This window comes from Gopherus evgoodei, chromosome 2 (assembly GCF_007399415.2).
Source record: "Gopherus evgoodei ecotype Sinaloan lineage chromosome 2, rGopEvg1_v1.p, whole genome shotgun sequence".
In the NCBI taxonomy this organism is placed as follows: Eukaryota; Metazoa; Chordata; order Testudines; family Testudinidae; genus Gopherus; species Gopherus evgoodei.
Window position 1 is genome coordinate 80,808,119 of NC_044323.1, and position 12,990 is coordinate 80,821,108.

At 40.6% G+C, this 12,990-nt stretch overlaps 1 protein-coding gene across 1 annotated transcript in view; it reads left to right on the forward strand.

Moving 5' to 3' along the window:
* The window catches only part of BFSP2 (beaded filament structural protein 2), a 42,445-nt gene extending 34,897 nt beyond the window's left edge, over window positions 1-7,548 (forward strand). The window contains exons 5-8 of the mRNA XM_030549386.1: window positions 2,789-2,920; window positions 4,052-4,272; window positions 5,658-5,761; window positions 7,415-7,548. Of these exons, the coding sequence (XP_030405246.1) occupies window positions 2,789-2,920; window positions 4,052-4,272; window positions 5,658-5,761; window positions 7,415-7,548 (591 nt within the window). The remainder of the gene's footprint in view (window positions 1-2,788; window positions 2,921-4,051; window positions 4,273-5,657; window positions 5,762-7,414) is intronic.
* Window positions 7,549-12,990: the final 5,442 nt, after the last annotated feature.

The window sequence follows — 12,990 nt, forward strand, 5'->3', positions numbered from 1 at the left end:
TGTGCAGCTGAAGTCATCACTGACTTGTCTACATGATGCTCAAATTCCTATCCTGAGCTGCTAGTTAATTTAGATCCTAAAACGGTATACAAGCTTTTTAAATATTTCCCTCCAACTGCACTACTTTGCCATTTATCAACATTGAACATCATTTACCACTGTGTTGCTCATTCACCTAGCTTGGTTAGGTGCCTCTGAAGTTCCTCACTAAACTAAATAACTGTGTCACCTGCCAAACTGGCCATCTCCTCTTCACCAGGGGCGGCTCTAGGTATTTTGCTGCCCCAAGCACGGCAGGCAGGCTGCCTTCAGCGGCTTGCCTGCGGGAAGTCCCTGGTCCCGCGGATTCGGCAGCACGCCTGCGGGAGGTCCGCCGAAGCCGCGGGACCAGCAGACAAAGGTAACCTGCCTGACGCCCTCGTGGCGACCGGCAGAGTGCCCCCCGTGACTTGCCACCCCAGGCACGCACTTGGCGTGCTGGTGCCTGGAGCCACCCCGGCTCTTCACATACACCGCTCTCAAGATTATTAATAACATGGGACCTTGTATAGAACCTTGAGGCACCCCGCTGTTAGACTTTTGTCAGAACTGACCATTTAATGCTATCTTTGTTTCCTATTAGCTAGTTTACCTGTCACCACCTCTTGATTACTTAGTTTCTTTAATAGCCTCCTATGAGACACCTTGTGAAAGATCTTTTGAAAGTCTACATAAAACATGATTCTTTTATCCACTACATTATTGACATGTTCAAAGAATTCTAAGAGATTAGCGAGACATGATTTCCCTTTGCAGAAACTATGCTGATTAGACTATCAGCTCTATCATTGTCTTCCAGATATTTCATTATTCTATTTTAATCATTTCAGTTATTTTAATTCTATGAAAAACAAATTAAGTCAGCTTCCAGACTCCTGAACAGTGCACAGTGCAGAGCAATAGCACAGACTGTCCTAAAATCAAACAGTTCTCTAGGAACTTCATAAATATAGCACCATGCACTTAGAAAGAAATCCTGCCCCGTCCCTCGCTTGCCCAAATGACTCCAGGGCACAGGGAATTTGGTGTATGCTCTCCACCCAGGACAACTGCACAAGTGCAGGAAGAATAAAAGCAGGAGGACACAAAATTAGACAGATCAGGTTTAGTGTCAGATTATGAGTGGCCCTTGTGCTGATGCCCAGTGGCGAGAACACAAGGATACCTCCCTCCTTCGTGTACCTCATAAAAGGGATAAGGAGATTTGCTGTCCCTGAAGAAGCATAGGGATGGCTCTCTGCATGCATCCCTGGAAGAGCAAATTATTCCACAGGGATACAATCTTCTCCAAAACTACCTGATGAACTCCTGGTGTATCTCTTGGAGGCACAATCCCTCCCTAAAATGCCTCTGGGCAATGTGTGTCTGCACCATCTGCTACTCATGACTATGTCTAATATAGGCACAATCTAGTCAGAGCAAAATTCACTCCTTTACAGTGCAGCACAATGCATTACTTAAGTACTGTTTTGAGAGCTTAATTGGGACTTAAATGGTGCACGTGTCTTTGCTGACCTTCTGCACATGGAAGAATTTCACCCATATGGACTAAGATACATTTTTAAATTTCATTACAAGTGAGATAATCAGAGTCAAACCCTGTAACAAATAAGTTGAGCTATTGGTATTTATGCATTCCCAATATGAGTATATGAAATTCCAGATCTATCTGAATGCTGTATTACCTTCATGGTAAAAGATTATGTGGTCAGAAAATAGGCCACAAAGTGGGATAGGGCTCGGCAGAGCATTCAGTGTGAACCCAAAGTACTCTACATAAACTAGTATTAAAAGTGACCTGAAAGGGAGGGGAAATGGGGCCTGAATTCTTATTTTGGTTTTGAGATGTGAAAAAGAGGGCCTGAATGTTTGTTTTTCCCAAAAGAAAAGCTTTTTCCTACTTGTTTTTCCTGAGAAATATCAGGAAAATCAAGTCTTATGTTTGCTCAATGCAGACATGGAGCTCTTTTGACCCTTGACCTTTCCCAGTCCTGAACAAGAGCTGTGTATGGCTGGAAAGCTTGTGTCTTTCACCAACAAAAGTTGGTCTAATGAAAGATTATCCATGTTGTCTCTCCCTTACTAAAAGAGGCAGTTATGTTTAATCTTTCATAAAAAGTATTTTCCTTTGTCTATTTCTAGGGAGTTTGAGTTAAATAGGTATTAAAAATATATATAAAGTATGAAATTATCAGAATAATAATTTCCCCTCTTCATTAATCAGGTTTTACTTCATTGGTCTTGATGTCGTAATCCTATTAATTCCTCAGTTTTCCATGACTCCTACAATCTTCCATAAAAACAAAACAAACAAACAAAAACTGAGAAGAAGAGATGTGGATTTCTAATATAAAATGAAATGGGGAAAAAATAGTCAAAACTTTCTTGAAAAAAAACCCTCAAAACTTTCATTATAATACATCATAAAGAGAAAAAAGTGCAGAACCTCATTTTTCTCTTTGCAGGCACATTATTTGCATGAACATTAAGCAGCACGCTGATGGGACTCTTTGTATGTATTCTTGGATACATTGTATACATAGACCAATTTTACAATACGTATACAGAAAATGTGGTGGTTATGTTCTTAAAAGTATCCAAAATTGTTAAAGGAACTGAAAATATAAATGACAACTTTAAAATCAGAGTAGCCACAAATTGCAAAAGACTACTTTCATTATGGGATGGGAGGAATGTAAATTATTATTATTAAAGCATTTTTTGACTGACAATTATTACCTGTTGTCAGCAAACCACAGAAACAGCACCTGCTGTACAAACCCAAGAGGAAGAACTGGTGGAATCCATGAGAACAGAGTTTCATGAAACAGCTTGCAAAATACAGAGTCTGCAAGCAGAGACTGAATCTTTAAGAACTTTGGTAAGTAGTTATCAATTTAGAACTGGTGTATACTCACTGGAATATACTCAGTAAAATGCAGTGTGCTTTTCTGGGGCATATCTCATCTTGATGTGCCTAGTGGGAATAAGTCCCTATACATCCGCACTCTCATTGATTAAACTGGTAGTGTGGGTGCCCAGCACTTATGAAAATCAGGCTCTGAAATTTTATCCCTCAACACTTTCATTCATTAACATTTGTAAACCTCATTGAGATTACTGGGTACATAGTGTTATATAGCACAAGGTATATTAAGCAAATTTTAGTGTCTTTTAACTAGATAGACAAGCAGTTTACAAATTTTTTGAGCTGAGCACTCCCTTTGAGTTACAATTTTTGTTGCACCCGCACAACTCAGATAAAAATAGATACATAAAGTATGCTTGATAGCCCACTCATAAACCTAACAGAGGCCTGAACACAAAATAAATTACCTACGCCTGTTAAGTTTCAAATACACAGATACTTAGCAATGGCACAGCCAAGGCTTCCTCAGCAGCAGGCTGCTTCTACGTTGCAGCCAAGCAGTGTTGCTAGAGCAAGGCCAATACCTGCCCCTCTGCCCCTCGCCTCTTGGGTTTTCAGAGTGGGGGAACGTGCCTGAGAAGGTCTCTGGGGGTGGAGCCAGTGCTGGGCATGGAGGCTGCCACAAGCAGAAATCTGCACAGCTGCAACGGATGTTGAACCTGACCCAAAGGGTGGGTGGCCTACTGAGGTGGGTCGGGGGGGGGGGTTGGAGGTAATGCTCCCTTCCCACCCCCCCTCAGGGCTGTACCAGGCCCTGCTGTGTGGGGCTGGCACAAGCCACCTCACCCTTCCCCAAAGTTCCTCCATGCTCCTGTAGGAGGGGCAAGCCCCACAGTTTGAAAAACTCTGAGATAGCTTCAGACAATGCACTTTATCAGTCCACATTGCTGCAATGCACAAATACAATACAAATATCTAATGAACAGAACGCCCAGTATATTTCAGCAGATTCAAATGCAAAGGATTAGGGCAGTTTCAAATTTCCCACACATACCATTCACTGAGGCCTAGTTGAAATACTACTATAAAGATTATCAGAAGTCATGACTCTGTTCTGAGTGTTGTAATTACTGTTTCATGTAGAAAAGGGGTCTGGAGAACTCCTTGTATGATGCTAAGCACTGGCATGACATTGAACTTCAGAACCTAGGCTCTGTCATTACCAAACTAGAGGCAGAGGTGCGAGAAATCAGAGCAGAAACCGAGCAGCAGCAGAGGGATCGTGAAACTCTGCTGTCCAACAAAATACAGCTGGAGAAGGATATTGCTGCATATCACTGTCTTCTGGATGCAGAAGAAAGAAGGTATTTCTTTTTAAAATGGAGAGTGTCATGAACAGAGAGCTTGTGAATAAGATAAATAATAACCTTGTGCACTGTGGGATATGCGCTGAGATCCCCTGAGACAACAGAACTGGAATGGGCCACTGAGCAGTGGCATAGGTGGCTAGATTTGAAGAACGTGTACAGGGGGATGTACACCTCAAGTCCAACTCTGTATAGGCTCCTCGTGCTTTGCATTAGATGCCAGTAGTGTGAGAGCAGGGCAGGGGAGGAGTAGACCAGGGCCAGTGGATCAACGAGCCTTCATTTCCCAAAACACTGAGACATAGGAGATAAAGAAGCTATTACAGCCTCAAAGCTACATTAACTGCTGTAAAGCAGTTGTGCTGCTGCTTCATATGTTGGGAACATGATTCCCTTCCTTAGGCACCCCTCCCACCCAGTATAAAGACCAGTCACTCAGGCTGGGCTCTTGGGGAAGGCCTCATCCTCCTACAGAACAGAAAACATGATTTAGGCCACGATCCAGTAAAATACTTGAACACATTTACTTTTAAGCACAGCTTGTCCCATTGAAATCAATAGGATCATTCACGTGCTTAAAAGTCAGCACCAGCTTACATACTTTGCTAGACAATGGCATAGCTACAACGGTGCAAGTGGTGCAGTCACTTCAGGGCCCACAAAGCTATGGGGCCCCAAATAGACTGAGTAGCGCTACAGCACTTTATTTGGTACACAGAATCTCAACACTACTCACTCAGATTTGGCCCTGTCAGACATAGGGGCAGCCAGGCCAAATTTGAGTGGCACTGCAACAAGGCATGCAGGGTTGCAGTGCTGTTCTGGTTTGGCCCAGTTGCCCTTCTGTCATGACAGAGGACAGCCAGGCCACATTTAGTGGCCTTGCAACTTGGTACATGGGGTCGCTGGAAGTACCACTCAGATCTGATCCAGCCACAACTCCATCATGACAGAGGGGCAGTTGGAGCAAACCAACTCAGCACTGCAACTCCCATGTGCACTCTCACATTGTTGCCCATCACTCAAATTTGGCCTGTGTTGTGAGAGTGTGGGTTGGGTAATAGGAATGAGCAGAACCACTGGGACTGGGAGAAGCCACTCTAGCCCAACAGTGCCAATGAGTGGACAGGAAAGTCCCAGGGGCAGTGGGTGACAGAGTGAGGTGTTGGTGGGCTATGGGGTGAGCTGGGGAGTACCAGGATGAGGGGCTGGGGACAAGTGGACGACGGTGGGATAAACTGTAGGGGGACTGGGGTATGTTGGGGTGGTATGTTGGGGGCTGTGGCCCCCTAACCTTGTTTTGCACCAGGGTGATCTGGGCCTTAGTGATTAATGTTTCAACTATGTTCTAGTATTTATCAAGAAACATTTGTTTCTTCTAGTTGTTTCTTGCTTTACCATCAAATACACCACATTTCTATCACAGAAGAAAATACTGAATCAACAGCTGGTTCAGAATACATGGATTGTATTCTGCTCTCAACTGGTAACTGAGCACCCCTGCAATTCAGCAGAAGCACTTAAGCACATGCTTAGTTATAAGCATGTGCTTAAGTGCATTGCTGAACAGAAGCAAGCTTAAACACATGCTTAAATGCTTTGTTGAATTGGGGGGGGGTCTAAGCTGAATTTGGCCCACTATCTATAGCTTTTGTGGAGAAAAACAATCCATTATTTTTCTTTGAACACTTTTCCTCTGGAGAAAAAAATCTCAATTCATTTAAAGTGTTTTGGGGTTTGCTTCTGGAAGATCTCTAATCATCAGAATTAGTTACAGAGCCTACGAGAACCCATCTCCTCCCCTCCCTCACATTCCAAATCCAAGTTTTCTGTCAACAGGCCCTCATTAAAATGGCTTGCTTTTCAGACAGCATAATCTCCTGCCTAATAGAAAACACCTTGGTGCTAGTAAGTCAGGTCTTGATCCTCCATAAATAGAAGACCCAATGTCACAGCTGTAATTGGCTTCTGAGTGGACTGTAGGATAGAAACAAGGGGAGCACATGCACCATGTGAAAATGCTGAAGAAAGTAAAAGATCTATAAATAGCTGGGTGCTGGAAATTAAATTTCTACTGATTTTCATTCCAAGTTTTGTGGAAAAGTGTTGAAACATACATTGAAATCGCCTATATACACTAATAATCAGAATGCCCAGTATCAGCTACTGCACAGAACCTACCTACTGTCTTATAAAAAATATAATGGAGTAAATTGATCATGATAAATGTAAGTACTGCAATTCTGTTCTAGGGTCTTTCAAACAAATGTGGTGGGATTGTACATTCAAACAGCTAACTACGTCCATAACTCTGAAGGATGCTTGTAATGCTCTTCCAACTTAAAAAAAGGATTCGCTCCTGTTTTCTTTTTAGAGTTGCAAGACTTTTTATTGCAGCCTAGTGATTAATTCCCCTATTTCTTTGGGGTGAAATTCACCTATGTGCAGAGAGCTGGAAAGAGGCCTGTACATGTCTGAAGTGCCACTTCAGTCCTTAGATAAAGGGGACTTAAATAGTCTACAGACCTTATTCTGGCCCTCTGAACAGAGGAGAATTTCACTTATGTGAGGGGAGACATGTGGGAGTGAAGACAGAGAAAGAAGCCTGAGCCACAAAGTTTGGATGGAGAATTAAATTTCAGTAAAGTTACATGTGTGTTGGGTGTGCATTTTGGTCCATGATGATCTCTAATGAATACACATATTACCTTTCATTATCCAAATCTTCAGAAGTGCTTATATACAAATGAAAATGCTTTACATATTAATACATTTTAAAAAGATTAATGTATAGCAATGGTACAATTTTAATAATAATCAAAATGTTCTCAAAGAGCTGGAATAAAATTATTGATGAAATTCAGCCCTGTGCAGAGAGCAAGCACAAGGCATATATGCCACCACCATGCACTGAAGTGATGCACAAACTTTAAGATGATCGTTTGTGAAGGGGTAAATTTCACTCATTGTGAGATAAATTAATACACTAAGCAAAACTGTGTTTTCAGTTACATTGATGTAACCCTACTGAAGCCAATGGAATTTCACCAGTGGATGGGAAAGTAGAATTTGGTCCAACAATTTTCCCTTTCCTCTTATTACTTGCTCTAATCAGCAAATTTTTCTTTTTAACTTTCAGCTGATTCTGAAATTCTCTGTCCACAGAAGACAATGTTGAAATTCAAAGCAAAAGATGTCACTGACAAAAATGTTTGTGGAAACCACAAACCCATCAAAGCAGCCTGCTTTATTCAGTCTGATTTAACAATCTAAGTAAGTTGCAGCTTGAACAACTTTATTAGAGTCGCTTCCTCATGTGAGTGCTTTGCTTACAGATTTCAAGTTAGCCATGTTGTTAAAATTATAATAATAAATAAAATAATTACTTGTAATTGTTTGATTTTTTAAATCATTCTCCAATACTTGTCAGTGCTACTAAAAGGTACTAGATTAACAGCAAAGGTCCTTTTTTATTCACAAAGTTTATTAATCTCTTTTTACAATACAAATACTGTATTATTAGACCATCCACGAACTATGCAAATAGCGTAAAATGTATTTTTACTGCAGTGAATGGAAACTGCAGGTTTCCATGTTGCTTCACAAGAACTTTGGCTCATTAGTGTGATATGTAATTTGCACTAATAAACCTGAGGCTGATAAAGCATGAAATTAACTTGATACAATTAGTTTTACAGTAGGTAAAACTTAGGCAGCAGCAATACAAGCTTTCCCACATCATCCTGAAAATGTACCTTAGTTTTCTTCCAGAGGAAACTTCTCCTAAGACAAAAGAAGGTAACTCATTTTCAATGCTCCTTCAATTTTTGGCCTTTCTGCTAACAAGAGTGGTAATTAGTGCAAGTGTGGTGGTTTGTTTTGTGATATGACCACCTTGCAGCAATTGGGCCTAGATCACTAACTTTTCTCATATGCCACTAGTCAATTGCAGTAACTGACCTGGAGCATATCTGAACTGGATTTTGCAGTAAAGCAATCTGCATACTATTGCCAATCACCTCTACTATTTAGTCTTCCTTTTTATATTTTAATTTTCTCATTTTATTGTATTTGTAATATTGTTATATACTCTGTAAAATGTTCAAGCAGTTACTATATAATCAGAGAAATATAAAACTTTGGCCCTACTCCTGCAAACTCATATGCATACGATGAACTTTTATTTGTGAGAGTAATCCCTTCATATGAGTAAAGCTAAACACATATGTGTTTGCTGGATTAGGGCTTTACAATATAAACAACAAGATAAGAAATAAACGCTTGGCATGTATCTGCTTCAGGATATTTTGATATGTCATTACATGAAATCAAAGGGTGCTAAGAAATAGGATACATTCAAAGAGTCACAGTCTGAAGACATTTTTCTTTTTTTTAATTAAATATCTAACAAAAGGTACAAAGACCCTTAAATGGATGAGAATAAACAAATTAACTCTAGATTTATTATACTTCATCAGCAGTGATGCCAGCCTTAATACCCTGTTAATGTGCTTCTCTCAACACTGTCTTAACCTTTCCTCTACACCGACCCCCTAGGCATGCAACACCCTTCTTGAGATAGTCCATAAAACAACCTCTCATTTAATCTCTCATTAAGACCCATTTCAATTGTGAGGCCCACAAGATTTGGTCAAGAAATGGCTAGATAGAGGAGTATATGGGAAATGACTTTATGCCTCATTAAATGCAACAAAAAAGAGCTTGTATGCGTGGGCAGTGCATAAACCCCCTGTTCGTGGAAGCTAGCCCCCCACCCCTTTCTGCCTGGGGCCTCGTCCTGCCCCTCTCTTGCCCATCAGTGCCAGAGGAGCCCAGAGCCCCGCACCACAGCTGGAGGAACATGGGCTGGCCTGCCCAAGCCACCCTGATCCCTGCCCAAACTGCCCCAAACTCCAGCCAAGCCTCCCTGCCCAAGCCTCAGCTGCCCAGAGGAGCCCCAAGCACCAGCCATGGTCCCAGGGCCACGGTAGGGAGCGTTAGCTTCCCCAGCCTCCATTACATACTGCCCATGCTTGTATGTTGTATCCATTTCACGTGACATTTGTATATTCCTTTTCTGATTAAGAGTGTAAAATTTTCAGAACGGGGACTGTGTCTTCCTACATGTTTGTACAGCACCTCAGAAATTGAGAGTGCTGCTACAGTATAAATAATTATACACAAACTGGTACACAGCAGACCAGATAGTGTGTCCACTGCTTGACTTAAAACAGATGTTGTCTGGGATTGGTTTCTTTTTGGCTTCAACAAATAACAGTACAGAAAACAGGCCTGGCATGAATCCTTAACGTATAAGAGCTATCAAATAGGCCAGTTGTCAAGCAAAGACCAAGAGCCAATCAAAGTGGTTTGTCAACTTGAGATACAGTGAGTTTCCAGGATTAATAGATTCTCTCTGCAATATGAGGAAGAAGACTGAATTTACAAGTCACTTTTTCGTTTTCATATACCAGACTATTACTAGGGCGAGAGTGGCAGTTGCCTTTTATGTGCTATAATTACAGTGAGCAGCTGGTTTAAATCATTAAATGAATAATCTATTGGCAGGAAGGGTACATCATACTGGTGCTACTAATTCTTGCAGCATTTCCTTGATGTTTCTAATGATGCTTCATTAATAGGTATGAAAAGGCACTGTCTACAAAAATAGTTTCACATCAGGATAGTTAACTTCACTGTCAGAGATAATCCTTGTGAAATTATGAGTTTATACACATATTATGATAAGCAGGATCTTGGGTCTTCTACTTCCATTTATTTTAAGAGTTGAGTATTTTATGTGAAATAGGGAATCTTCCAGAGGTCTTTTTTCAATGTGGGCTTGGATTTTAGGTTCAAATGATCTGGCATACCTTGGATCTGGTTTTGAACTGTAATGTAAAATATAAATTATTTTCCCAATAAGATATTTTTTCTTTGGAATTGCAACAGTTGGTTGAAAAACATGTGTGTTCTACCTTCCTTAACTTTAATACTTACAGTCAGGGTTCTCCCAGGTTTTTTTGTTGAACTTCCTGGGATCCTCTCTTCCCTTAATAAAGACCAAGAGCTAATCAAAATAGTCTCCCAGATGTGTGCCATGTAGTATAACAGGCTCTTTTAAACAAAGTTATATCCTATGAAGCGCATTAGAAAACAGTTACTGTATTTCTGGATAAAACTATCTGTAGTATTTTTATGGTATTCATCACCAGAGTATCTGAGTGCCATACAAATAATAATGAATTATTCTCACAATACAAGTGGTTTATAGGGAATGTTTAGAGATGGGGAACTGAGGGCTCAGGCAAATTACAGGGAAAATTTTCAAAACTGGCTGCTGACTTTGGCTTCTTAAATGTCCGGGTCACTGCCCGGGTCACTTTTACCCCAACTCTCCATTCTAGCAACTGTTATGTTAGATAAAGACCTACATTTTTCAACTAGGATGTGTTTCAAACTGTTTTTTAAAGAATCATTATTTCCATTAACTTTCTCATTTTCAACTTTCCTTCTATTGCAGTTTCCAAAATATGGGCTAGTGTAAAATCCTACTGTGTAAATCTGAGCACATCAGTGTTATTAGTGGATTGATTTTACAGTCTTTTACTAAAAAATAATGTTAAAAAATCCCTAGAAGACTTCAAACTATAATTGTGTAATTACCCTCCTCATAAAACTTTAGACCTTAACAAAACACATTTCTCCATCATTAAGTACATTCAGATAACTCTTGGCTAGGGGGAACAAGCAAGAAAACTTCTTCCTTCCAACTGTGAGGGTCTGAAATTGTATCAAACACCTAATAGCCAGAGGCTGATATGAAGGATGAAGCCCTCAAGCAGATTCAAATGACAACCCCTGGCAGGAATCCCAGTGAATTACTACTTCTGAACAGCTGTGAGGGACTTCACTAGGGCATTGCCCTTGGATCTTGCTAGTGCTCTGTCTTTCTGGTATTTTTGTTTGTTTGTTTTAAATAGACGCTGTCTAGTACATATAGTCCTCTGGCTAGTAGTTGTTATCTGGCAAAGTGTTCAAGCTCTATTTATTTTGTGCCTGTGATTTGGGAGTATCCAAGCAGTTTACTAAGGTGGTATCACCATTTAACAAAGGGATGAGACGAAGACAGAAAGCCAAGGATGCAGAAAAAGTATGGTTTTATTGTTAAAACACTGCAATAGGAGTCTCGAGATGGTAGTCTATTCTCAGTTCTTGCAGAGACTTTGGGTATATCTACACTGAAAGAAAAATCTATGGCTGGCCCAAGACAGCCAACTTGAGCTCAGGCTATAGGCCCTTTTCATTGGTATGCAGATTTCCAGGTTCAGGCTGGAACCTGGGGTCTAGGTCCTTGTGGGTAAGTCCAGTATATGACAGTAAAGCATAACCCATTCCATCCTAGCATCTAGGCCTCAACAGATTATGCCTCAGTAAAGCGGTGCTACTGTTTTCTTTGGTTTCTGCTGAGTCAGTTCCAGATTTAGCAGCTGAAGCAGCTATCAGTACCATGTTCCTAACATGTATTAAATCTCTAATCAAGGACCATTCCACTGCTTTATGATATTGTGTTTGCAAGAGAGGAATGACACAAAAGAAGCAGAGAGGCATCAGTTTCATATTAGCCCTGGTAACAGAGTGGTGTTGTTTATCAATAATTGCCAAATGATCTGCATTTCGGTATCTCAGGATCAGGTGCAGCACTTTCTTTAGTGGCAATATAGAAGACAATACCAGTTTATTTACCATGAAAGTTGAAGGAAAATGTGCTGCATGGAAACCGATTGCCAGCTTGGACCATTTCACTGTTGAATCTGCAAGTCATTGCACAGTGCACTGCAGGATGTGCAAACTCACTATGAGTAAAAGTGAAAGTCATGCATTGGCACAAATAAGGTCAAGCAGCAGGTGTATTCCTCCACACTGAGCAGTTAAGTGTCAAGCCTCTTGCATAATCTCTCTCTTCCTTGTAAACAGACAAGGCCATAAAGGGCTGGGGAGCATGCGTGCACCTGGGGAGCAATGGACTTCAGGATGATCTAATAAGTTATTTAGCTATTTGTTCCCTGAATGGGCCTTAATCTGTCTACAAGACAGAAGTAATTTGGCAGCCTTTCAACAGTGCTCTCAATATCACATCAGATGCCCCAGTGCTCCCTTGTTCTGCTCATAACTTTTAACCTATACAACCCTCAGCACCTGCCCTGCACAGAATCAAGCCCTCTAAGCTAAGCACACAGATTGTCACCACTAATAATATATAGAAATCTAAGAGCAGCATTGTATGATTCATATACGAGAATAACTTTGACAAGTCTTAGAAACTAGTTAGAAAGCCTCAGCAGCAATGGTGCTGTTACTTAATGTAAACTTGGCAGCTAAGGGTGTAACAGCAAAGAATTTCACTGGGAAAGAGGAAGAGCTACTTGATCTCTGAGAGGGAGAGTGACACAGAAATAGCCTGTCAGCTTGACAATCTCCTGACTCTAAAAATGTAAGGATCTGATTCTTTGGCTTAAACCACAGCAAACTGTTAGCACAAGATTTTTTTAGACTAGATATGATTTGTACCCTTCAATTTTCTGTTTTATATTTTAAAATGACTGAGTTATTTTTAGTGCTACTGTCACTTGAGTATCTATTGCAAATCATTCTTGATCATAAGGAACACATGTTTTTGACCTCTCATGAGAGCAGGAAATAGGACAAAAGGTA